A 27,920-nucleotide genomic window follows, 5' to 3' on the forward strand; every position below is an offset into this window, starting at 1 on the left:
AAGGGGCAATCTGATGAAGACCTGGAAAAAGCTGTATGTTTATCCTAATGGACAGCACCTGTGTAAGGTGAAACAGTCATCAGGATTTAGGACTCAGGCTGATATAAACTTCAGCCTAAAACTTACAAGTAGAAGTGGTGAGAGCTGTAAAACAGTGTAGTACAGTTAGTCTTCTACCTCTGACCTGCTTTTTGATGGGTATAATAAGCTTTTTGCTGGCAAGTATATGCTTGATTAATCTTAACTTCAAGTGTGCAACTTGAGAGCCACATTTTAGAAGTACTTCTGAAATGTTTTGCTCTTTGTAAAAATGTTTTTAAAAAGTGTTGCTTGGTGAAATTACTGCCCTTATTGGGATTTATTTATTTATTTTTACTAAAGTTGCATAATGTTGTCTTACTTATCTCTCAAGAGTTTTATAGCTTTAAAAATATTTTTTTCCCTTAAAAAACCTAAAACGGGCTGGTTGAGGAATCGGTGTTCTTGGCGGTCTTGTGGATTGATGGTGTTGATGGGCTTTTTGAGTTCATTAAGGACTTCTTTGTAGCAAATGATTTATTTTAAACTTAAAATATATAAAATTTCCCAGTGACAACTAAATATAAGAAGTAAAACCCTTATTTCTGTGTAATTTTTTCTTGCTTCCTTTTAATGATTTCAGACCTTCTTATATATTTTTCTTGAATCATGAGAGATGAAATTGCAACAACAGTTTTCTTTGTCACAAGATTGGTGAAAAAGCATGATAAACTGAGTAAACAGCAAATAGAAGACTTTGCAGAAAAGCTGATGACAATCTTGTTTGAAACATACAGGAGTCATTGGCACTCTGATTGCCCTTCTAGAGGACAAGCCTTCAGGTGAGCGCAAAGGAAGTCACCAACAAGCAGTAATCATCTGTTAGGAAGCTGCAATGATGTTGCTGTCTGTCTATAAGTATTGAAAGCTTTATGGGTTCATACTCATTTTTTTGAACGTGGACTTGAAAGGAGACATGGAAGATGACAGTGTACCTGAAAACGTTAGAGCAAACCCCTTTAATGCGAGGTGATTCAGCAATTTCTAACTCGTGTTTGCCGTGAAGCTAAGAGGTGAATATCTGGTGAACTAATTATGTGACTCAGTGATGCAACACACATCCAAAATTGGCAATGTCTTGCTCTTACTTATAGCAGCAAAGTGTGGAGGAAAATGGGGAGAAGGTAGGGGTGAGGTGGGAGCTGTGTGTTTTGGAACGGTGTGCTAAAGTACCTGTCATCCTGTCTTCATCTCCTTCTCCTCCCTTTTTAAAAGATGTATCAGGATAAATGCAAATCAGACTACAGATCCCATTCTAGAAAGGGCATGTGCTGAAAGTAATGTGGATTTTTCTCACCTGGGACTTCCAAAAGAGATGACCATATGGGTGGATCCCTTTGAAGTGTGCTGTAGGTAAGCACTCTCCGTTTGTGTGCTCTGTGACCCCTGGAAACCTTCATTTGTTTGGTCAGTTCTATGTACCTTTGTGAAAGACGATGCCCCAAAGCCTTGGGTTAACAGCAAAGTCGCTACTTGGTTAAGATTTTAAATGGAAACTTCTGTCAGACAACTCAGACTTCCACTATTAGAAGATGAAGTGGGAAGCACAAAGATTTTGCAGCATATTTAAAATGTGACTTTAATCATTGGCAAACTGTAGATTTGTGACTTCCAAGTATCATAGGCAGTATCAGGAAGGAGGAGGAGTTGTCCACCATGGAGCCATTCATACTGTCAGTTGAATCAAAATAAACTGGTCTATCTTTTTCTGAACAATTAACCAAAATAGCTCTTTCAGAATATTCTCACTAATTGTAACAGTGTAATAGCTGAAGGTCATAATGTCCTTCAATTTGTTTTTTTTTTTAAGGCTTATCTCTTTTAAAATAACTTTTTTTTTTTTAAGTTAGCATATTGTCTACAGAAAGGATTAGAGAGAAAATTTGTGGGACATCGAATCTCTATTAAATACTTAAGTTTCTTTTCCTCCTTAGGTATGGTGAGAAAAACCATCCATTTACAATTGCTTCTTTTAGAGGCAGATGGGAGGAATGGGAGCTCTTTCAGCAAATCAGTTATGCTGTTGACAGAGCCACTTTAGACTATTCCTATGGCACTTCCTCCGATGAAGAAAGTTGTAGCAAGAGACCTCGGCTCATCCCCAAAGTCAGCAATCCGAAGAGTATTTATCAGGTCAAGTGTGTTCTTGTTCTCTATCTTTTTCTATTCTATTCTAAAAAGAATGTGCTTACTGTAAAAACAAATAGAACATGGAAAGAACAAAACTACAAAGATTTTTAAAAAAACCAATCTTAATTATTATTATCTTTTTCATTTATTTCCCCCTGCTTCCTTCTTGACAATTTGACTGTTTTGGCAAAACTTTTGCTGTCATCCCTACCCCATATATTCCCTCTGCTTGGGTGAGTTTTTAAAAATCGATATAATTTTTTGTTGTCCTGTTTCTTCATACAGTGTTTGAAGATACATAGGTTTCTTCCACTTAAATTCCTTCCACTTAAATATTAAGATTAGTGGGCTTTTTTTTTTTGTCAAACAAAAATAACATGGTATTTATGAAAAAGTCTGAAATATTTAGTAAAGGTCAAAGTGTATAATTTTGCCACTAGAGCAGTTTTTCTCAAAATAAAGAAACCACACCTTTAAAAAAAATTACAACTTATTGAAAGATATCCATATTACACATTTATATAGAAAGTTTCATGTAACAGTACTTATTGGGAGCAATGCTATCAACATTTCTAATTAAATTCAATTGATTTTAAGCACCTACATTGATTTCATGACCAACAGTTTGAAAACATTGATCTAGAGAAAGTCTCTGACACTTTGTATGTATAGACTTGTTTGTATGTTTCCTTGAATTAATCACTTATTTATTGTTAAAGTGTTAATATTTAAATATTCATTTGCTTCAGTTGTAATTTACTATTATTATCAGACATTCTAGATTGTTTCCACATTGTTGCCATATAAAAAAGCTGATAATTTGTATACTGATGTCTGAATTTTGTTATTTCTAGAGATTTGATTCTCGGGCATAAAATTACTGGGTCATTGGGTATGGATGCTTCACTCATTTTTAAAAAAAATTTTCTGTTTTTACATATATGGCCAAAGTACCAGATAGAGAGTTGCACTTATCTGTAGTCTCACTAGCTCTATGTAAAAGTGCCTGTTTTACTATTTTTCCTAGAATTGGTTATTTCTATCTAAAAACAGACAATTTGATAAAAATGATGTGCACCTGTAATAGATAGTATTAATGAAGTTAAACATTTAAAAAATTTCCATGTGCCTAAATGTTTTAATACTTACTGTCTTATGAACGTTCTCTTCTTTACCCATTCATTATTTGAAGTCTTAATTTATTATTATTGGCTCTTCATAGATAAGTATTTTAACCCATTGTTGTATTATTGGCAAATGTTTTTTGCCTAGTTTTCTAGAGTATATTTGTGTGTGTGTGTGTGTGTGTGTGTGTGTGTGTATAGTTTACATATAGTTCTGTAGGTGTAACAGTTTAAAACTATATCAAGAAGACAGTAAAGTCCTCACTTTTAACATCCTGGGTAGGCTTTTGAAGACTGCAAGTTTAAGCAAAACCATGTCTTAGAAAACCAATTGTTTTTCTCAGCATTATAATGAAATGATGTTATTTGAGGACTTGCTCTACCTCATTTTGCTTAAAGTCAGTTTCCAAGAAACTATTGATGATGATAAGTGAGAATTTTGCTCTTAAATTCTATTTTTATGCTTAGAAAGGTACTCCATCTAGGGATCAGCTCTATAGTCACCCATATTCTTTTACAGCAATGTCTTTTCAAAGTGTTCTGTAAAACATATGTTTCAGTCATCTGGCATTTTAAAATGGATATTTCTCGGCCTTGGCCCCAGAGATCATGAATAGTCAGTTTTGGACTTGGCTGGCAGGGTTGTGGGTGGGGATAGGGAGAGAATCCAAAAACATACACACATTTTTTTTTGTGTTTAAAATTTTTTTAGTTGGATTAAAGAGCTAATTTTGTTAAAAGGTACAGTATAGAGTAACTTTATGCCCCTTCCAAGTGCTGCTGAATTTTTCAACGTGGTTATCTATTTTCAGTCTTATTCATTTGTACTTTCATGTTTTTGAAAGGCTTAATTTCTGAGTTATGGATTCATATTTAGTCCTTAGAGCTAGATTATTAGAAAGCTTTATTATTTTTTTTTCCAGGTTGAACATTTGAAACATCCCTTTCAGTCTTGGTTCCAAATCTCCTGCAAAAAGAACATGGTGAATGGCCGCGTAGCTCTCCTGGGAAACCCTCTCCATGTCTTGCAGAAGCATCCTAAGTGTTACAGGCCTGCTATACACCGGATAGATAGGTACCACTGGGTTAACACAAACCGATAATGCAGGGAACTGGTCATGTGGTAGGAGAGAGCTCAGAGAAGCAGGTTTATTTTCTCCAAAATGAAAATGAGTCTAAGGTTGAGAGGCCCATGAAACAAAAAATGACCATGTTAGGAACTAGGGTACAGTATGGGGACTCCTTTCACACAGATCATGACTCTGTTCTTAGCTGTAATTTTAGTTATTTAATTTTCTATGATGTTTTATATAATATTAGTGAATGGACCCAGTTAAGTAATAGAATGAAGATACCTGTGACAAGAGTCAATGAATTATGAAAAGTATCAATTTGAATAAACTTACTGTGTTTTTAATACCTTTCTAGTTTCATTTGTTGCAAGAAAGTTTTAAAAGTTTGTGTTTCTTCATTAGACATTTTTTTTTAAAAAGTAGACTTTCATTTAGTGGAGAGGGATCCTGCATGTAGTATTCTGTCTTCTACTTTGTTACCAACTGTAACTGTTCTATTTCACAAGCCCAGTAAGAACTTGTTTGAAAATGACTGTAGGATACAAAATTTTTAAAAATTTGGTGTATTTCTAAGACTCTTAATAGATTTAAAATTGACTCATTTTTATTAATGTTATATGCTCATTATAAAATATTCAAGCTAATTAGAGAAACAAGACACCAAAAAAAAAAAAAATCTATACCATCCAGCTAGAAATTACTATTAACATTAAACAGTGACCATCTTTGCAGTTATCCTATGTACGAGGTATGACAATCAAGTTCATGAACTTATTCTAGATCAAATGCTGCATGCCTCATCGCTGAATAGCACTACGGTCACCTTCAAAGTACTCCCCTTGGGAAGCTATGTGCCCATGCCAGCACCTAGTCCACCCATCAAAGCAATTTTCAGAGCTGTTGTTATATTACCCTTGATGTCCTGAATGTCATCAAATGTCTTCCTTTCAATATTTCCTTTTTCTTTGGGTAAAGAAAAAGTCATTGGGGGCTGGATCAGGTGAGTAGGGAGGGTGTTCCTACACAATTATTTGTAAAGTGCTGTCAGTGTAAGCGCATGTGGTAATTTTGTGAACTTAATTGTCTGACCGCACCAAATAATGATGAGAACTCTGATGGTCGTTCCAGAAAAAGAGTTCTCAAATTGCACTGAAGGGTGAACTAGGCATTGATGTTGGTACATAGCTTCCCAAGGGGAGTACTTTGAAGGTGGCAGTAGTGATATTCAACAGTGAGGAATATAGCTCTTTTTCTAAGAGGCTCGCAAATCTAATTGTCAGACCTTGTATACATAGAGATTTAGGAATTTCAAGTAATTTGATAATACAAGTAATTTGATAAGAAAATCGTACTAGAGGAGCTGCTCATTAAATTTTTGAATTTAATTCTACTGAATCTCAGCAAAACCAAAAAACTGGAAGTGAAACTTAATTGTTGAAACATCCTTAAGCTTTCTACCACAACGTATTTTGTTTCTGGTCTTGTTCCCCATCTGAATGTAATCCTTTTTACCCTCCAGCTTAAACATTTTCAGTCAGGAAAATATTTAAATTCTGGACTCTGGCATATCGTGCTCTATATGACCTGAATTTCTGCTTGTCTTTTCAATCTTAATCACTCGACTGTCTTTTCTGACCCTGATACTTAAAAATGCTCTTGATTGGGATACTTTCCTCCGTCTTTCTTTCCTCCTCCCTGTCCTTTCATTCTTGTTCTCTGGGCATCACCTGAGATGCCATCTCTTTCAGGGGGACTTCCTGATCCCCCAAGTCCAGCTAATAATTCATGTCTATATGAATTATAGGGGTTCCTATAGCATTCTGTCTGCCCCTATGAGAGCACTTGCCTATTATGATTGTTTTGTAATCCTCAGCATCCCCCCAATAGGCCGGAAGTTTTCAGAGTACAGATACCTCATATTTCCTATAACTTTAAGCAGTGTTCACATTTATTGTCTCAATGATTTTTATTGGTGATTAAAAAAATTGGTTGCCTCATATCTGATACACAGCATTAAATAATGCTTGTTAGTTGATCATTCTCTCAACGAAGTAAGAAGTTTTATGTGGTAGACTGTGTAATACTCTTAGGACAAAGAATTAATTACTGTAAAAAATCTGAGGCTGTTCTTTATATTTGCAATTTATTGGACTAAAAGATGAAAGATTACTCATGTAAATATGTAGTTACTCAATGTACAACACAATTCTTGGATATGACAGAAAGTGGGTGAGTTTCAAGAACTTTTGCCTGGGAGATTTTATTAACAAAATGTCTTGTAGTTTTTAAGGTTTATTTTATTTTATTTTTGAGTTGGAGTCTCACTCTGTCGCCCAGGCTGAAGTGCCATGGCACACTCACGGCCACTGCAGCGACGACCTACTGGGCTCCGGCGATCCTTCCACCTCAGTCTTCCAAGTAGCCAGAACTACAGGTGCAAGCTACCACACCCAGCTAATTTTTTAGGTTTATTGTAGAGACGAGGTCGCACCAAGTTGCTGGGGCTGGTCTTGAACCTGCGGGCATAGTTGCCTAAGCCTCCCAAAGTGCTGGGATTACAGGCTGAGCCACTTGCCTCAGCCTCCCAAAGTGCTGGGATTACAGGCTGAGCCACCGAACCCAGCCTTTCTTTTTTTTTTAAACTTTCATCCTACAGAGGTGACAAATCTTTGGCATGTGTATGACCACTCCTGCACCCGATGACAATGGTAGACATTGCTAGTCAATCACAGTGTTCTGATTTGGGTTCAGAGATTGCCTCAAAACTCTTGCAACATAGTCCTGGAGATGGCCATTATAATTAATTGCTCCTAGTTGAGACTCAAGAGGAAATCAAGTCCACACTCTGCTAGGATTTGGCCCAGTGGGAGCCATCCATGAACTTCAGAGTCCTGTGTAACTCTTTAAAGTATCTCAGGAGTCCCTGAAGCAAATTTATAGGGGAAAAACATGATGAACGGCATCTTTTTACTGTGATTAAAAGTAGTCAATATATATTTGAAAAGCCCCCACATATATTAATACTGTATCTATTAGCATATCTGTATGTAACCAAATTAGATCTTCCTAATCTGCATTTAGAAATTTCCTACAATGAATATGTACTACTTTTTAAAAGAATTTTTATTTTGAGGTTACTATGGATTTAATGCAGCGATAAGAAATGACATAGATCCCATGTACTCTTTTAGCCATTTTCTGCCACTGGAAATTTTTTTTTTTTTTAGGTGATCACAAGGCTTATTTTTCTTTTAAAGGAGCAAAAGTCACAACATGTGTGTTGAATCTGATGCCCTCTCTGTTCCTCCTTCCTGCCAAGAGCTCTTCACTATAGCATAAGCTCAGGCTGAAATGTCAATCAACCATAACTCAGTTTAAGTATTCTTTTTATTTGAGTGTTCATTGGAAACAATTTTGCAAAACTATGGTACAATATCACAACCAGATATTGATGTTGATACAATCAAGATAAGAGATATTTCCATCATTACAAGGATTGCTCTTGTTGTCCTGTTATAGTCACACCCACTTCCTTCCCATTCTCAGCCCTTTCTTAAACTCCTGGCAACCATTAATCTTTTCTCCATTTTTTATAATTTTATCATCTCAAAAATGTTATAAATGGAATCCTACTGTAGGGAAACTTCTGGGAATGGCTCTTTTCACTAAGCCTGGTGTTTTGAAGATTCACCCGGGTTGTTGCATGTATCAGTAGTTTATTCCTGATTGTTGAGTATGTCCATGGTACGGACATACCGGTTTGTTTAACTATTTATCCATCAAAGAACAACTGGATTGTGTCTGGATTTCAGGAATAAAGCTGCTCTAAACATTCGTGTATGCATTGTGTGAACATAAGTTTTTATTTCTCTGGGATAAATACCCAAGAGTGCAATTAATGGACTGTGTGCTTGGTAGTTGCATGCTTGGTTTTTTTTTTTTTTTTTTAAAGATACTGCCTCACTGTTTTACAGAGTAGCTGCACAATTTTATACTCCTGCCAACCACGTATGAGTGATCCACATCCTTGCTGCTCTTTGGTGGTGTCATATGAGATCATCACAATCTATTTCAGCCATTCCCATAGGTATCTTATTGTGGTTTTAATTTGCATGTCCTTGATGGCTGGTGATGTTGAACATCTTTTCATGAGCGTATTTGGTATACATCCTCTTTGGTGAAATATCTGTCTTCTGGCCATTTTATAATTGGGTGGGTGGGTTGTTTGTTTCTCACTGAGTTTTGAGAGTTCTTTATGTATTCTAGATACTGGTCCTTTGTCAGATATGTGGTTTGAAAATATTTTTTTCCAGTCTGTAGCCTGTCTTTTTATTCTGTTAACAGGGTCTTTAACAGAGCAAAAATTTTTAATTTTTGTGAAGTCCAATTCATTGACTTTTTCCTCTTATTGGTTTTGATTTGGTGTCAAATCTAAGATCTCTTTGCCTAACCCTAATCCTGATGATTTTCTGGGTTTTTTTCCCCTCTGAGATTTTATAGTTTTATGTTTTACATTTAAGTTCATAATTTATTTTGAGTTTTTATGTGAGGTATGAGATTTAGACTGAAGTTCTTTTTTTCTTTTCTTGACCATGAATATCCACTTACTGTAGCACCATTTGTTGAAAGACTTATCTTTCCTCCATTGAATTGTTCTTGCTTCTTTGTGAAAATTCAGTTGGGCGTATCTGTGAGGGTCTCCTTTCTTTCTTTCTTTCTTTCTTTCTTTCTTTCTTTCTTTCTTTCTTTCTTTCTTTCTTTCTTTCCTTCCTTCCTTCCCTCCTTCCTTCCCTCCTTCCTTCCCTCCTTCCTTCCCTCTTTCCTTCCCTCCTTCCTTCCCTCCTTCCTTCCCTCCTTCCTTCCTTCTTCCTTTCTTTCTTTCTTTTCTTTCTTTTCTTTCCTTTCTTTTCTTTCTTGTGGGAATCTCACTCTGTCACCCAGGCTGGAGTGCAGTGGCACTCTCACAGCCACCGCAGCCACCAACTTGCTGGACTCAGGCGGTTCTTCCGCCTCGGCCTTCCAAGTAGCTGGAACTACAGACACACACCACCATGCCTGGCTAATTTTTTGATTTATTGATGAGATCTTGCCAAGGTGCCCAGGCTGTTCTTGAACCTGTGAGCTCAGGCAATTCGTTCACCTAGGCCACTCAAAATGCTGGGATTATAGGAATGAGTCACTGTGTCTGACCTGAGGGTCTATTTCTGTGTTGTCTTTTCTTTTCCGTTGATCTGTGTGTCTTCTGCCTACCACATAGCCTTGACTACTATGGCTATATGAGTCTTGAAACTGGGTAGGTTGATTCCTCCTACTTTATTCTTTCTAAAAATTGTTTTAGCTATTCTAGTTTCTTTGCCTTTTCGCATAAATTTTGGAATGATTCTTGTCTATATCTATGAAAAAAATCTTGGTGAGATTTTGAAAGGGTTTGTGGTAAATCTGTGTGTCAAGTTGTGAATAACTGACATCTCTACTACGTTGTGTCTTCCAATCCATGAATACAATGTTATTCTCCATCTGTTTGGATCGTCTTCAGTTTTTTCATCAACATCCTGTGGTTTTTAGAAGACAAGTCCTGTACATTTTTTTAGATATGCACCTAAGAATTTCATTATTTAATTAATTATAAATGATGTTGTGGATACTGAAATGAAACATACATGCTCATTGGTCATATTCAGGAATATGGGCTGAGAATAGTGGCTCATACCTGTAATCCTGGTATTTTGAGAGGCCAAGGCAGGAGGATCGCTTGAGGTCAGAAGTCTAAGACTAGCCTGAGCAAAATAGACACTCTTAAAAAAGAAAAAATTAGCCTGTTATCCTGGCATGGTGGCACATGCATGGGGTCTTAGCTACTTAGGAGGCTGAGGTGAGAAGATCACTTGAGCCCAAGTGTTTGGGGCTGCAATGAGCTATGATCCTGCCATTGTGCCACTCCAGCCTGGGCAACAGAGTGAGACTCTGTTTCTAAAAAAAAACACCCCCAAAACAAATAAAAAATAGAAACTGATTTTTGTGTGTACTGGAACTTTTAGCTCTCTGTTGAGTGAGTGCCGAGAAAAGACATCCTTGCTTTGTTTCTTAGGGAAAAGCGTTCTTTTACCATGAACTATTTACTCATCATTTTTGCAGATGCTCTTTTATTAAGTATGGGAAGTTCTATTTTTTTGTGGGGGGGATTTCATTTTGAAGGGGTGTTCAATTGTGTCAAATGTTTTTTTTCTACATTGTTGATATGATTATGTGATTTTTCTTCTTTAGCCTGTTGATATGTATATTGCATTGATAGGTTTTTTAAAATATTGAACCAGCCTTGCATCATGGAATAAACCCACTTGATCATGGTGTATAATTCTTTTTATATATTGCTGAATTTTATTTGCTAATATCTTGTTAAGGATATTTGCATCTATATTCATGAAGGATACTGGTTTTTGTTTTCATTTTTTGTATTTTTGGTATCAGGGTAATACTATATATGTAAATACCATAATATATAATTTATAATATATTCATATATATACATACATACTATAAACACTTTATAAAATAGAAAGTAATCCCTTTCTCTTGTACTTTCTGAAATAAATTATGTAGAATTGATGTTAACCTTTTTTTTTTTTTTTTTTAAGTCAGGGTCTCACTCTGTTACCCAGGCTGGGGTATAGTGGCATGATCATAGCTCACCATAGTTTTGAATTCCTGGGCTCAAGTGATCAGCCCATCTCAGCCTCCTGAGTAGCTGGGGTTACAGGCATGTGCCAACACATTCAGCTAATTTTTTATTTTATTTTTTGTAGACACAAGGCCTTACTGTATTGCCCAGGCTGATCTCAAACTCCTCAAGTGATCCTCCTGCTTCAGCCTCCCAAAGTGCTCAGATTAAAGACATGAACCAATGTGCCTAGCCTTAGCCTTGTTTTAAAATATTTGGTACATAGGCCAGGTGCGGTGGCTCATGCCTATAATTCCAGCACTTTGGGAGGCTGAGACAAGAGGATTATCTGAGTCTAGGGGTTCGAAACCAGCCTGGGTAACTTGGAGAGACCTCTTCTCTACAATAAATCAAGAAAAATTAGCCAGGCATGGTGGCACGTGCCTGTAGTCCCTACTACTTGGAGGGCTGAGGTGGAAGAATCGCCTGAGTTCAGCAGGTCAAGGCTGCAGTGGGCAGGAGTGTGCCACTGCACTCTAGCCTGGGTGACAGAGTGAGACTCCTATTCAAAAAGAAAAAGAAAAGAAAAAAGAAAATTGGTAGAATTATATGGTGAAGTCATCTGAGCCTGAAAATTTCTTCTTTGTGAATTGTAAAATTATAAATCCAACTTTCTTAATCATGATAGGGCTATTCAAATGATATGGTTCATGGTGGGTAAGTTGTAGTAGTTTGTAATTTTTGAAGGGGATCATTACTGCCTGGTGTTGGTGGATGTCCAGATTTTCCATATTGGTCTCTACTGACACCAAGAACTGGAAGAGAATTTCTAATTGCTCTGCAGAGATGAAAATCCCCAGCTCTCTGCTTGATTTTCTCTGATATCACCCCAACAGGAGGTTGGGGTACCCTGTTCCCGCCAGGCAAGGATGGAACTCTAGACTCCCCAATCAACTTTTACCGGTGTGGGTGATGTTAGTATTTTCTGTGCTGTTTTGTTAGAGTAAAGGATTTACTGTGAAAGTTTTCTGTCTTGCTAGTTTGTCCCTTTCCTGGTCCTTTGGCTAAATAGGCTTTTGGGGTCTTTTTTGATCTGGGCCCATTGGTGTAGGTTGCTGTACTCTTTATTTCCAAGTCTGGAATATAAAAGGAAAAAAAAAAATCTCACTTCCATATCCTCCCTTGGGTTCTGAGGTCCCTGGCCAGTCTGCCGTCTTCTCTCTATCTTTCAGTCTTCTCATCTTTATTTTATGTAATCCCCAGGGATTTTAGTTGTACTTGGAAGAGTATGGAAAAGTATACCTGTTCCATCTTCCTGGAAGTGGAAGTCCATGTACCACTTTTGAAATAATAAAATACATTTAGTTGCTCTTAAGACAACTATATGTATTTTTGGAAAAGGGTGCTTTCTCATATAGTTGGTAAAATATGGCTTCTATATTTATTGAAGTTTTCTTTTTCTGTTTTTTGATTAGTGGGTTGTATGTGTTTGCATACAAGCTTATTCTCTAAAAATAACTAGAATGTCAATTCTCAAAAAGAACTTGTTATTGATTTGATTCAGCAATAAACATATATAATGCAGCAAGAAAAATAACTTATCTCTGTCTTGTAATCTGTGGCATTTCCATTAAGAAGCATGTGCTTACTAAAAGCCTGCAGCTGCTAGTGTGTTAATGGAAATCGGATGGAGGGCCCAAGGAGTCAGCCAGGAAATTAATAGGATTGTGTTCTGGCAGGTGCCTTGATCAGCCAAGAATGAGGAATATTGGGAAAAGGGCTTTCATTTCTGCACTCCTTTTTCTTCGCCACCTCCCCAGAGGCCCTGCACCCTTGGCTTAACTATCCTAAATAGTCTTGCTTTTCTGGCTTAATTAATCTTCACTCTACTTTCTGGGAAATAAGCATCATAATTTATGTGAATAGCTAAATAAAGTTCTCAAAGACACATCACCAATATTAAACTAAGACTTTCTTCTCAAAGTACTGGAGAGCCTTTAATCATGTAAAATGACTACGCATTGGTTTGGGGGTGTGCTTAAAAATTCCCAGTTCAATCTTGGAGAGAACTGCATGTTTTTGCTTCTTCTTTTTTCATCCTCTGACATGCAGGTCTTGGGAGTCCGTAGGGAGGATACTGGGACACCTGGAAGCCAGGAAATGATGTGACTTGTTCAGATAATCTCATCTGAAAAAAAATGCTGGAGAAGGAGGAGGAGGAAAAGGCAAAAATGGCTGGTTCTCAGGGGCTATTGACAGTCACGGCTGTGGCCATAGAATTTTCTCCAGAAGAGTGGGAATGCCTAGACCTTGCTCAACGATTTTTGTACAAGAAGGTGATGTTAGAGAACCACAGGGATCTGGTGTTTTTGGGCCTTGCTATCTCTAAGCTGAACCCGATCATCTGTCGGGAACAAAATAAGGAGCCCTGGAGACACAGCACATGGGCCAGACACTCAGACTGGAGTGCAATGGCATGCTCCCAGCCACCGCAGCCTCAACGTGCTGGGCTTTGGCAATCCTTCTGCCTCAGCCTTCCAAGTAGCCAGAACTGCGGGTGCGTACTGTCATGCCCGGCTAATTTTTTATTTATTGTAGAGATGAGGTCTCGCCAAGTTGCCAAGCTATCTCCTGTCTCATTCCGCCCTCTGGAGTAGTAACCCTAACTGCTGTTAGGGAGTGAGGATGATGACCCATCTGGCTACTTCCTGCTGATCATGGGTGTCCTATGGCGATGGCAGCTAGGGATCCTCCGGAGGGAGATCTAAAGGTCCTTGGTAGAAAGAAACTTCCATACAATGTTCCATCTGCATCACCATTTGGAGTTTGATGGCCTCTAGCGCAGCTTGTGAACCTCTACTTGGAGCTCTCCGATGGCTCGTCCTCCTGCCTGGATGCAGACTGGGAGACATAACAGTAAAATCAAAATCAGCACTCCCAATGCTATTAAAGAATATACTGCAGACCAAAAAAAATTAAAAAAAAATTCCCAGTTTGTGGAGGAGATGGGAGGACAGCTTCCACATAGCCCACTCTTATAGGCAACCATCATTTTGCCATTTTGTTGATATTGTGTTAGGAAAGCAGTAAGTGATTTTAATGGAAATTGGAACTAGTGAAATACCTTTAAGACTTAATGTACCTTAAGGCTGACAGATTTGGTTTTTACTTTGCTTGATGACAAATCTAACTATTTAAACTCAAGATGACTAAGTAACCAACTTCTAGCAACAAAGAAATCCGAATACAATGCCAGTGTAAAGTGGAAGAAATGGAGGACTTCGATGTGGAGAGTTGATTCTGAGCAGATGTTCCTTATGGCGATTTAAACATTCTTGCTAAATTTAATTGTAAATTGTCATGTTATCTATGTCTTTATTTTCTCTAAAGTAATTTGTCATTAGTATTTTGATTGGTTGTATTTAGAGGTAAATCCTCAGCCACACATGGACATCTCTTAATTATGACAAAAGACCTACAGAGCTGAAAATGTAGAATACCAGAATTCATAAATTTATGAATTTATAACTTATTCATCATTCATTATCTGCCCAAATAAAGTTTGTTTAAATTAACATTTTAATGCTTTACTAGTCTACCTTCCTTGCATTGCTTGGGAGACTCACTTACGATTGATATATATATCTGTTATATGCCACATGACCTGTATTTTTAAAAAATCTAACACATATCTAATATTTATGTATTTATTTATTTTAAAGATGTGGGGTACAAATCAGGGTTAGGTATACAAATGGTCATGTGTAGGTAAAGTTTGGGCCTCACTTTGGTTACCACTTCACTTGGTTTGAGATCAGGTACCCTTATTTATGAGGTGTGCCCACCCCTCCTCTGGCAGTTTCCCTCTACTGCCAATCCCTTTCTTATAGTATTATGGTGAATGTTCAGGGTCCACTTATGAGTGAGATCATGTGGTACTCAGTTCTTTGTTTCAGAGATAGATCACTCAGTATTGTAGACTCTCAGTTCATCCATGTTGCTGTGAAACATATATAGTATTTAAAAAATGAAAGCTATGTTTAGATGGTACTAAGGCAAATACATTTTTCCTTATGACTTGTTTAGAGATATAGTCTCTGCTAGAAAATTAAATATTCTGCTTTTCACAAAAGAAAATATATTCTTAAACTTAAAAAAAAAACTTCTTTGTACTTTTTTTAATACTACACATTTCAGATACATTTGCATTTCTTCAAATTATTTCTGGTGTTGTGAACCTTGTTATTTCTTTTTAAAAAATATTTTATTTTAAAGATGTGGGGTACCATTCAGGATTAGGCATATAAGTGGACATCCTCCAGGTAAAGCTTGGGCCTCCCTTTGCTCTCCCCACTTTGCCTGGTTTGAGATCAGGTACCCTTACTGATGTTGTGTCTCCCCCCACCCCAGTATCCTGCTACTGCCAATTCTTTTCTTATAGTATTATGGTAAGTGTTCAGGGTCCGCTTATGAGTGAGAACATATGGTACTCTGTTCTTTGTTTCTGTGATAGATCACTGAGTATGATAGACTCTAAATCCGTCCAAGTTGCTGCAAAGTCCATATGTTTGTCCTTCTTTATGGCTGCATAATACTCCATTGTGTATATGCACCACATTTTTTAAATCTCCAGTTTTGATGGGCAGCATGGTTGGTTCCATGTTTTTGCTATTGTGAAGAGTGCTACAATAAACATGCGTGTGCAGGCATCTTTTTCGAAGAATTTGCGTTCCTCTGGGTGTATTCCCAGTAAGGGAATTGCTGGGTCATATGGTAGGTCAATGTCTAGTTCTTTTAGAAATTGCCACACTGTTTTCCAAAAAGGTTATATTAGTTTGCATTCCCACCAGCCGTGTTGAAGCATTCTTTTTTCTCCACATCCTCGCTGGCATCTATTGTTGTTTATTAATGATGGCCATTCTTTCTAGGGTTAGGTGGTATGTCAATGTGGTTTTGATTTGCATTTCTCTGATGATTAATGAGGCTGAGCACTTTTTCATGTGTCTGTTGGCTGCCCGTATATCTTCTGTTGAGAAATGTCTATTCATGTCTTTTGCCTAGTTTTTATTTTATTTATTTATTTATTTTTTGAGTTGGAGTCTCTCTCAGTCGTCCAGACTGGAGTGCAGTGGCCGCTCCTGGCCACTGTATCCTCGACCTGCTGGGCTCCGGCGATCCTTCCGCTTCAGTCTTCCAAGTCGCTGGAACTACAGGTGCGCGCTACCACACCCGGCTAATTTTTTTGATTTATTGTAGAGATGAGGTCTCACCAAGTTGCCCAGGCAGGTCTCGAACCCGTGGGCTCAGGCAATTCACTCACCTCGGCCTCCCAAAGCGCGGGATTACAGGCTGAGCCACCGAGCCCGGCTTTGCCTACTTTTTAATGGGACTGTTTGTTTTTTTTCTTTTTGGCAGGTTTGAATTCTTTGTAGATCCTGGATGTTAGACCTTTGTTAGATACACTGTTGGCAAATATTTTTTTCCATTCTGTAGGCTGTTTCCCCACTCTCTTGATGGCTTCTTTTGCTTTGCATAAGCTTTTCAGTTTGATGAGGTCCCACTTGTCTGTCATATCTCTTATGGTATGGGCACTTGGGGTTTTGATCAGGAATTGGTTGCCAGTTCCAGTTTCCATAAGGGTGTTGCCTGCATTTTCTAAGATTCTTATAGTTTGAGGTTTTATGTTGAAGACTTTGATCCATTTAGAATTGATTTTTGTGTATGGGGATAGGTAGGGGTCCTGTTTCAGTCTTCTGCATGTGATCAGCCAGTTTTCCCTGCACCATTTACTGAATAGGTTCTCTTTTCCCCAGGTTGTTGGTGGAGGCTTTGTTGAACGTGAGCTGGTTGAGAATTTGAGGTTTTGTTTCCGGAATCTCTATCCTGTTCAATTGGTCCATATGCCTATTCTTGTACCGATACCAGGCTGTTTTGATTATTGTAGCCTTATAGTAAAGTTTAAAGTCTGGAAATGTGATACCTCCTGCTTTGTTTCTTTTGCTGAGGATTGTTTTTGACTATTCATGATCATTTATGTTTCCATATGAATTTCTGTATTGTCATTTCCAGGTCTGAGAAGAATGATGTTGGTAATTTAATGGGTATTACATTGAATCTGTAGATTGCCTTTGGTAGGATGGACATCTTAATGTTGATTCTTCCTATTCATAAGCATGGAATATTTTTTCCATTTGTTTGTTTCTTCTTGGATTTCTTTGAGGAGTGTTTTGTAGTTTTCAATGTCAAGGTCTTTTACCTCTCTGGTTAGGAAGATACCAGGTATTTCATTTTTTTGTGGCTATTGTGATTGTGATTGTGCTTTTTATTTGGTTCTTTGCTTGCTTATTGTTGGTGTACAAGAATGTGACTATCTTTTGCACATTTATTTTGCACCCTGAGACTTTTCCAAAGTCCTTTATCAGTGAAAGCAGGTTTTTGACAGATTCTCTTGAGTTTTCGAGGTATGGGCCCGTGTTGTCAGCAAAGAGGGATAACTTAACTTTCTTTTTTTCTATTTGGATACCCCTGCTTTCCTTCTCTTGTCTAGTTGCTCTAGCTAGGACTTTCAACACAATGTTGAACAAGAGGGGTGAGAGAGGACAGCCTTGTCTTGTTACGGTTTTCAGGGGAATTGTTTCCAGTTTCTATCTGTTTAGTAATATGCTGGCTGTGGGTTTATCATAGATGGTGCTTACTATTTTGAGGTATGTTCCTCCTATGCCTAGGTGTTTGAGAGTTTTTATCAAGAAGGCATGCTGGATTTTATCAAAAGTTTTTCTGTATCTAATGATATAATCATATGGTTTTGTTTTTACATCTGTTGATATATTTAATTACATTTATGGTCTTGTGGATGTTGAACCAGCCCTGCATCCCAGGAATGAAGCCTACTTGGTCATGGTAGATGATTTTTGAGAGGTGTTGTTGGATCTGATTTTCTAGAATCTTGTTGAGAATTTTTGCATCTATGTTCATTAGGGATATTGGCCTGCAGTTCTCTTTTTTTGTTGGATCTTTACCTGTTTTGGGTATCAGTGTGATGTTAACGTCATAAAATGATTTGGAGAGAATTCTGTCTTTCTCAATTGTCTGGAATACTTTCAACAGGATTGGTATCAGCTCTTCCTTGTACGTTTTGTAGGATTCCACTGGAAAGCCATGTGGTCCAGGGCTTTCTTTTTGTAGGTGGTTTTCTTATGATGGAGTCAATTTCCTGGGTTGTTACCGGTCTACTTAGCGCGTCAATGTCTTCTTGTTTCAACCTGGGGAGGTTGTGTGATGTCAGAAAGTCCTTCATTTCATTTAGGTTATCAAGTTTGTTTCCATACAGGTGTGCATCGTAACCTCTGATCATCTTTTGCATTTCTTCAGGGTCAATTGTAATGTGATATTTTGTATTTCTGATTGTGTTTATTTGGGCTTTTTCTTGGTCATTCTGGCTAGAAGGTCTACCAATCTTGTTTATTTTTTCAAAGAACCAGCTTTCTGTTTTGTTGATTTTTTTTTTTTTTTTAAATGATATTTTTATCTTTATGTCCTTATTTGGGCTTTTACTTTGGTGATCTGGATTCTTCTGCTGAATTTAGGGTTTTGGTGGTCTTGTCTTTCCAGCTCCCTTAGGTGATTTGTTAGACTGTTAACTTGTGTTCTTTCTATTTTCTTGATGTGTGTTCATAGAGATATAAATTTCCCTCTTAGAACTGATTTCATGGCATCCCAAAGCTTTTGGTAAGGTGTTTCTTCATTTTCATTTGTTTCCAGGAATGACCTGTATTTTAAGTACTCTCATTGTAGGTCACCAAATAGTGTACAAATATGTCCATGTACTTTGTGATTCAGTGAAAGGTAGCTTTAGTCAGATTAAATAGTGATAAATAAAAATTTTACATTTCTAGAAAGAGTTTTAGTCAATATCTTTAATATTTCATAAGATGTATGATATAATAATCTCTTGTAGTCATAGAGAAAATATCAGCAGGGGTGCTCATCATCTGTGGCAAATATTAGTCTCTGTTATATGTATACATATATATGTATACATATCTCTCAAACTGTAATACATATATATGTGATTTAGACATGAATATTATAGATATTTTCACATAATTCTCTTATCCACTTCATCAGATGTTGTATTGATGTATTTAATACATTTTCATCATGCAGACTAAAATGAAATCACCATTTTCCTTCTATATCTAAAAATAAAACAGAAGAAGATAAATATTATGCAGTTATTTTTATAAGAACAGTGTCCAAAATGGAAAAAATAATTACAGAATAAAGAACTCCTACAAACAGTAAGAAAAAAATATAGACAATACAATGGAAAATGGGCAAAAGTCTTGAATTGGCACTTCACAAGAGAAGATATTCAAAATTATGTTTAAATATATGAAAGATGGTTAGTTTCATGGTCATCAGGGAAATACAACTTAAAACTACAATGAGAGACTGTACACCCAAAAGAATGGATTAAAAAAATATGTAAAATACTAAGTGCTGATAAAGCAACCAGAACCCTTATCCATAGCTGGTGGCAATATAGTATGGAACTCTAGTTGGTAGTATCTATTAAAGTTGAACATATCCATGCCCTAAGACTCAGAATTCTAGTCCTAAGTATGTATAGCCACCAGAAGGTGTGCAAGACTATAATAATTCCAGACTGAAAAATACTCACATATATATCAATAGTGTAGAACATTATGAATAATGATATATCCCTACAATGTAATACTTTAGAGCCAAGAGAATCAACAAACTATAACTACATGTAAAATACAGATGGATCTCACGAAGTTGAGCAAAATTAGTGACAAAGTAGCTCATAATTTATGATTCTATTTCTGCCAAGTCACGAATAAGAAAACCAATTTATGACACTTGAAATCAGGATAGTGGTTGCTCTCTATCATGGGGAACAAGTGACTAGAAGGAGGCATAAGGTACTTCTGGGAAGCTGGTAATAATCTATTTCTTGATTTGGAGCTAGTTATATGGGTATATTCACACTGGATAATTCATTGAGATGTAAATGTATGACTTGTTTGCTTTTAAAGCTATTATATTTAAATGAAGTTTTAAAAGTAGCCTTTATCCCAGACATTGGCAATAACTTAAAGTAGACTAGGGGCCAGAGCTGGAGTCAGTGCTCAGTTATTTCTCTATGTTGCTGGCTTCTGATCTTGCTTTCAGTGTGTTAGATCACCACTCTACATGAACAAGATGAAGACTTTGGGCCTTCTCTGTTTGGCACTATTATCTATCAACCTTACAAAATATTAATGCTGGTGGCTTGGAACCAAAACATTTGATTTTTAAAGATACAACATCTTAAATTCTTATGATTAAAATCAATATTTAAAAAAATAGCAGTAGGCATCATTGTGGTGTAGTGGAAGAAACCCTAGATGAGAAGACAATAGACCCAAGTTCTAGCTGCTTTTTGTCCTCTTCCAGTTGGATGAATGGGAACAAATCTGATTCTCAATTCCTTCTCTCTGGGATTAATTTTACCTGCCAGAAAGTGGAGTGATAACCTCTGTGATCTTTTGGTCATTTCTAACTCTGAGATCTAAGATCCCATCTGCTGGAAAGCTCTTAAAGTAACTGTTGCTAGCGGGGCGCAGTGTCTCACGCCTGTAATCCCATCACTTTGGAAGTTGGAGGCCAGAGGATTGCTGAGCCCAGGGGTTCCAGACCTGCCTGGAAACTTGGCTATGATAAATCAAAAAATTAGCCAGGCATGGTGGTGCATGCCTATAGTTCCAGCTATTTGGAAGACTGAGGTGGAAGGATCGCCTAAGCCCAGCAGTTCGAGGCTGCAGTGACAGTGAACATGCTACTGCACTCCAGCCTGGGCAATAGAGTGAGACTCCAACTCAAACAAAAAGCTGATGATGCACCTTTTTTTTTTTTTTTTTACCACCATTAATTCCTAATCCTCTGCTGACATTTTCAGTTATGAATTTGGTCCCAAATGCACAATAATAAATTTCAAATTATATAGCAAAATATAATCTTAATGTTGATGATCATAAGGGTATTTCACCTTATCTTCACCTCCAAATTGATCTCTTGCTTTTCTTAGGGTTTGTTGCTCTGCAGCGAGGATGCTTTTCAGAAAATGTTGCATATTGGTGAAGAGGAGAAGATCTTTGTTTTTCTTAATATACTGTAGAGAGTGTGGAGTACAGAATTAATATCCTGTTCCCATTTATTTTAAGTATTCTTGTATCTTCTTAGCCAGAATATAGACCTGAGAGTACTATATACAATTCTGCTTTCAAGATAAAATGAGATCTCTTTGTAGACAGTGGTTGACAGAAGACTAATATTCCAGCTCTGCAACCATTGCTGTGTCTAGGGTAAGTTTTTTTTTTTTTTTAAACACTTCTAATTTCAACATCCTCATCTGTAAATTAGGAATAAAAATAGCTTCTACCTTACAAGGATATGGGAAATATTAAATGAGATAATGCCTGTAAAACTCTTTTATCTGGCAGGTGGCGTGTAAAAAATGTTTGCTATCATTTGTCTGGTAGGTTGTGATTTCAGTACATAGCATCAGGGTCCATATAAATCTATTTATTCATTAACACAGTAAATGCATCGAACGCCTACTGTAAGCCTGGCACACAAACAAGCATCACTGCCCTCATGGAATTCTCATTCTTGCAGTGAAAGAAAAGTCATAAACAACAGTGTAAGTAAGTAAATGATGTAGTATGTTAAGAAGTGATACAGGAAAAAGAAAAGTAGAGCAGAATAAAAGAAAACTGAGTTGGGGGCACAGAGGGTTGCAAGTTAAGATGGGATAGTTATTGAGAGGGTGGCATTTGAACAAAGACAAGGAGATAAGGGAGTCACGCAGCCTCTAACTCCTTAGTTTCTCAGCCTCGGCACTATTGACATTTTGGGATGGATAATTTTTTGTTGTGGGAGCTGTCCTACGCATTGTAGGCTGTTAGCAGCATCCCTGACCTCTACCCACTAGCTCTCAGTAGCATCTCCCACAGATAGACTCAAGGAGTCATTGGCATATAGTTAGTATTATAGTAAGCCAAGCAAAAGATGATGGTGGCTTGCACCAGGGTAGTAGCGGTGTAGTTGATGAGCCATGATCAGATTCTAGGCATGCTCTGAAGGTAGAACAATGGAATTTCCTGATGGATTGGTTGCAGAGTGTATGTAACATAGACAGGTTTCAAGAAAGACTTTGGCCTGAAAAACCGTAAGACTGGAATTGTCATAAACTGAGATGGGGAAGGTTTTGGGTGAAGCAGATTTAGAAAGATGACCAGAAATTGGGTTTTGGAATGTTGAGTTTGAGATACTTGTTAGACATCCAGGTGGAGATGGCCAATATGCAGTTGGATGTGTGAGTTTAGTCAGAGAGTTGACTTGGGGCTGAAGATACATAGTTGAGTCATTGGCATATAAATGGGATTTAAAGTTAGAGACTGGATAAGACTCCCAAGGGGTGTAAATATAGACAGAGAAGGAGATGGGACTGAATCCTGGCTTTCCAACACTAAGAGGTCAGGGAGAAGAGGAGGGTTCAGCAAAAGAGACTGAGATGGAACAACTAGAGAGGTCGGAGGAAAACCAGGAGGCCAGTATCTTGGGAGCCAAGTGAAGAAAGTGTATGGAGGAGGAGAAAGTGGTTAGATGTGTCAAATGCTGCTGATAGATGAAGACAGAGAGTTGACTGTTCTCTGATTTGTGAGAGTTGAGGACTTATGACTAATGTCACCATCAACAGCTATAAAAAATAAATCTCTGACTCGGTAATGAATAGAGATTCCATCATAGAGACATGCGTCTGGGACATTTACTTAGTAGGAGTGAGGAGTTCTAGAGTCTAGACTCAGAACTACCACTATGAATAACTTCATGACTTTAGGCAAATTCTTTACTTTGTTTTAAATTATATGAAGTGGCTAGCATATGTATGCTACCTAATTTACAGGATTGCTGTGCAGATCAAGTGATGCAATATATATATAAAAGTGACTTTGAAAATTGTAGTTTGATATACATAATGAAAAAAAGATATGCTCTTGTTTTTATTTATTTATTTATTTATTATTTATTAAGAAGACAGAAAATCTCCCAAGTGGGAGAGGACTCAAAAAGAGGGTTGCCCTGCTCTTGTTTATAATTCAAGATCATCCTTGACCTTCAAAGGATTGACCAATAATGGAGGATGATATTTTTTAAGATCACAGACTTAATTTTATGACCTTTTATTTTTAATAGTTGAAATTCTGAAATAATGCTTTCATTCAAGTGCTCTAAATAATACAATATTAAGAAGAATATCATTGTCAACCTTGCACAGAAAACAGCAAGACATAAGTTTGAGTAAATATGCTACCACTTAGGTGTCTAAATTCAGTATGAGTCTCAGTGAATTTCACAGATCGAATTCTGCCCACTTATTGGTAATATGCCAGTGAGACATGAAATTAAGTAACTGTGGACCCACTTTTGTAATTCCCATGATGCAAGCAGTCACGTAACCATCGTCTACCCTTTAGAATACAGGATTTAAAAACTATTGTTGTATGTGGTTTGAGATGTAAGCTGAGTGTCAAGGCAGTGTACCATCTAGGGAGGCCAGAAATATCTGGGTAGGCCATACACTGAGGCATTTACTCAATGAAGAAGTCAGTTTTAATCAAGTCCATGTGATACACATGATAAAGTTTGTTACCTCTTCTGATGATTCTGGCTCCAGGCGAGACTCGTGCTTCATTTCAATGAGTGGAGAGAGAAGATCTTTTTCTTTTTCAGAGATAGGCTGCTCTTCTAGCAGGAAAGCACTTATGCTTTGGTCAAGCTTACTATCCCAGGAAACTGCTGACATTCGCAGAGTGACAGAGAATGCATCCCTGAAAAAGGCCTTCAGTCCCTGGCCAAGGAAGAGAAGGTGAGAGGGGGACAGATCAACAGGGCTTCTAAACAATTGCTATTAAAGCTTTAAAATAATAGTTGCGCCAATGGGACTCAAGTAGATTTGAAATATTGCAAAGCTTAAAGCCATTATTATTCTGGGCGATAGGGACTGAGTCACAGAGAAAAAGACGCAAAGCGCCTCATGCATGTAATAAATACCTCATAAAATGCCCTCTGAAAGGCAGGGTTGGCATCCTGGTGGGGTTCCCCAGCAGCAATGTGGGCCAGGCAGCGGATCAACAGCAGAACGAAGCTTCCTACAGATGCCAAACACTCTCTCCCAATAAATAGTGTGTTTTCATCACGCTGATTGGAGAATATACCCATGCAGAGATGTCAACCTCTGGGAACATTTCCACTATCCCTTTCTTTTTCTAGGTTTATGGTATATGGTCTAAATTAAGACTCTCTGGACCTACTAAAAATTTACTAAAGGAAAGATTCAGATGACCAGGGGAAAATTATTGTTTTGGTCTAGCTCTAAGTCATTTTCTCCACTGTCACTTAATTTTTCCTGCTACCTCCATTTTGTAGAAACATGATTTGAAATTCAAAATTACTTGTGTATCTCTCAATGTCCTCCAATCACTGCTTCCTTAAGCAGCAGTTCTCAAACTTTAATAAGAATCACGCAGGAGTGATTCTGTTCTTGCAAACTGTCCCAGAGTTTCCAGTTCCATGGGGTCTATGCATTTCCATTTCACCAAGCTCCCCAGGGGGTTAACACAGGAGGTCCAAGGGACAGTTTGAGACTCATAGCTTTAGGGGGCTCTCAGGCTTTTCTTTGTCTTCCAAGCCTTTATTGTAATCAAGTTCTCAAATCACCCTTCTTGCCTAATTGATTTGAAGTAACTCCCTTGTTCATTCTCTTAAGGGGCAGTAGGTTGGCATGGAAAAAAACTAGGTAATTTGGCATCAGACAAGTTGAGATCTGTTTCTTGAATCATCTGTGAGTGGCAGCACAGACTAACGGTGGAGAGAATGAATTTTTAGTGTCAAATACGCCTGGACTTGAGTGACAACTCTTGCTAACACTGTGATCTTGGGATGGGGGGTGGGTTACTTAGCTTCTCTGGGCCTCAGTTTCCTAATTCATAAGATGGAGAGTACAAGAATACCTCCCCAAAGTGTTGATGCAAGTTGCAAATGAGATCATGAGTGTGAGGCACCTGGTTGAGTATTTGGCATACAGCACTCAGTGAGTCCTGAGTTTGTTTTCCCATCAGTAATATGGGATGAAATTCTCTTCTACTCCATAGAGTCGCTTTGAAGATCGAGAGAAATAATATGTGAGAGTACCACATATAAGTCATTTTTGTTCTCATTAAATTCCCTAACATTCTGCCAGTCAAGTCGAAACCATCTTCTATTCATCCAACATTGATCAGCAGTTCCTTCTCTCAGAATTGTTTACCAACTGTCTGTCCCAGTGTTTAAGGTCTACCTACACTTGCTTAGCATTACCAGCAAGGTGCTTCCAATCCATCTGTTTGAGGAACCACCAGGACAGGAACAACTTGGACTCTTTGCTGACTGTGCAGGATTTCCTGAAGTTGGAACCGTGACGCTTACGGAAAATACCAGTCTGGAACTGCTGGCTTTGATAATGACAGAGATCTATTAATGGGCACAAAGCCATTATGCTTCTCTGGGCATAAGCCAGGACATATTCATTTCACTGATTAGAGAAAGCTTTTACATGATGACATTTATTATGCCTTAGCTAAATGACTTATTTCCAAGAGGGGAGGATTAAAATATATCAGGATTTGAGAAAGAAAAAGGTTTTATAAAAATTGTTCTTTTCACTTTTGTTTATCTTTACTAGACCCCAGAATTTTATAAGTCACATCTGGAAATGGATTTGCAGCACCTGATAGAAGAAGGCATCTTGGAAGGCATTGCCTGAGACTTCCATGGCAGAAAGATGAGAAGAAATCTTTAGGGTGATTTCTTGAGCCTGAAAAGAATAAAAAGTAAATACAAACAAAACTCATCTTTTTGCTAAAAAATTCTTGTGCAACTCAGTTACGTAGCATCAACCAAATTGACGGGAGGTAAATGCATTGAAGCATCAATTTAAATTGTAACAGGGTAAGTAGATTCAGTATACAGTATAGGAAAATGGAAGGAGTATTTGACTGTGTACTGTGTATTTAATATTTATGTCAACTATGACCATCAATTTGCTACTTTTCTAAATAGTGGTGGACTAGACTGGCAGTCAGGTACGACGGCTCTTCCTGACTCTGCCGTTTTAACTGTGTGATCATGGGTAAATTTACCCAAACTCTTTGTGTCTTTCCCCCTCAATTTTAAAATGGGAAGATAACAGTATCTGTGTCATAAGGTTTTGATGAAGATTATATGAATTGATTCCTGCAAATAATTAGAACATTTTCTGGAATGTAGAACGTGCTTAATTCATTCCACCTATGATCAATATGATTTGAAAAATCATACTTTAGATTAGTAATATAACTCCTATCAATCCCCTTAAAGGAGAAACTAGAAAGTTCACAACCCCAGGTGCTTGATCCTAGGGAATATTTGCCATCTCAAAACTCCTTTCCTGGCCACCCTGATCTTCTTGACTCCACAGTGGCTTCTCCACAGAGAAGCCAGACTTACATTAAGCTGGGGAATGAGAAGGTGCAGGATGGAGAGGCCATACTGGTAAACCACAAACTCCCTGGCAGAAAGGTCTGTGGGTTGCACGGTTATCGGCTCATCTTTTTGCACAGCCTGAGGTTTTAGCAGATTCTGCAAAGAGCTTTTTAGGTCTACAGAGAGCAAGAGAAACCAGTAACAATTTTATTGACTTTTCTGTACAGAAGTGATATGTAAACAACAACAACACAACTGAGTTTAGGGAAAGGCTTATTTGTAACCATCCATTTATTCAACCATCCACCCATCTGTCCATCCGTCCGTTCGTCCGTCCATCCATCCATCCATTCATTCATCCAACCATCCATCCATCCATCCATCCATCCATCCATCCATCCATCCATCCATCCATCCATCCATCCATCCTCCTATGCTATATATACCCTGTGTCTCAGGCTCTCCTTGCTATCTTTATGGAAATATGACTGAGTCTCAGTCAATAGGAATAGAGGGTCCAAGACAGAACGAGGGTCCAGAAATCATGGCAGCAGATTTTATTCTATATGATTGAGTTGTTGGGAACGTTAAAGGCAAGGCACTCAGAACAGCGTCTGGCACACAGTAAGCACAAGTGAATTTTAGCTGGATTAAGAATCTTACTTCCTCACAAAATTGCCTCTAATGGGCCTTAGGTATTGAAAATTTGCTATTGTCCTTCTATTCCTGTGAGGGCAAGAAAAATAAAGGTGTGTGAATTGAAACAGACTCAACACTACTGACTTAAAAAAAAAAAAGAGGGCTGAATTAGCTGTCTGAAGACCCATGCTCCGTCTTAATACCCCAAGAAAGTCACTTAACTTCTTTGTTCATAATTTCTCTCATCTATAAAAGGGTAGTTAATAATCTTCCGCTATTAGGGTATCTACGTAATGAACATTTGTATACCTAACCCTGAATTGTACCCCACATCCTTAAAATAAAAAATTGAAAAAAAAAAAAATCTTCCACTATCTTAAAGAATTAGAATAGGGTTTCCAAATGTGAATAAGACAATGTATGTTAAATTGCTTTCAAAATTGTAAGGCCAACGTAATTGTAAGACCCAAGGAGTTTGAAGTGGGGTTGGAGACTCTTAAAGGAGGGCCCATGTCTCTACTCATCCTCTTCTTACTTTCCACCCAAAGGCGGAGGAATTAATAACAATACAGGCCAAGTTCTGGAGTCAGTAAACTCTTTCTGTAAAGGGCCAGATAGTATTTTAGGCATTGCCAGCCAGCAGCCAAA

At 37.7% G+C, this 27,920-nt stretch overlaps 1 protein-coding gene across 1 annotated transcript; it reads left to right on the top strand.

Moving 5' to 3' along the window:
• Nucleotides 1-658: 658 nt before the first annotated feature.
• BTG4 (BTG anti-proliferation factor 4) lies at nucleotides 659-26,014 on the top strand. Its single transcript, XM_008054029.1, has 5 exons — nucleotides 659-860; nucleotides 1,294-1,431; nucleotides 2,013-2,211; nucleotides 4,256-4,407; nucleotides 25,862-26,014. Exons 1-5 carry the CDS (start codon nucleotides 688-690, stop codon nucleotides 25,869-25,871), a joined length of 672 nt encoding a protein of 223 aa, XP_008052220.1. The 5' UTR covers nucleotides 659-687; the 3' UTR covers nucleotides 25,872-26,014.
• Nucleotides 26,015-27,920: the final 1,906 nt, after the last annotated feature.

The sequence above is a fragment of the Carlito syrichta genome, unplaced genomic scaffold, assembly GCF_000164805.1.
Source record: "Carlito syrichta isolate Samal-C Ts95f unplaced genomic scaffold, Tarsius_syrichta-2.0.1 Scaffold288963, whole genome shotgun sequence".
Lineage (NCBI taxonomy): Eukaryota > Metazoa > Chordata > Mammalia > Primates > Tarsiidae > Carlito > Carlito syrichta.

What these genes read in the sequence shown, in the direction of transcription:
- BTG4 (XM_008054029.1), top strand. Translation starts at nt 688, where the DNA reads ATGAGAGATGAAATTGCAACAACAGTTTTCTTTGTCACAAGATTGGTG. An exon ending in CCCTTTGAAGTGTGCTGTAG is followed by an intron (nt 1,432 to 2,012) that starts GTAAGCACTCTC and finishes TTTCCTCCTTAG; the next exon opens with GTATGGTGAGAAAAACCATC. An exon ending in ATCCGAAGAGTATTTATCAG is followed by an intron (nt 2,212 to 4,255) that starts GTCAAGTGTGTT and finishes TTTTTTTTCCAG; the next exon opens with GTTGAACATTTGAAACATCC.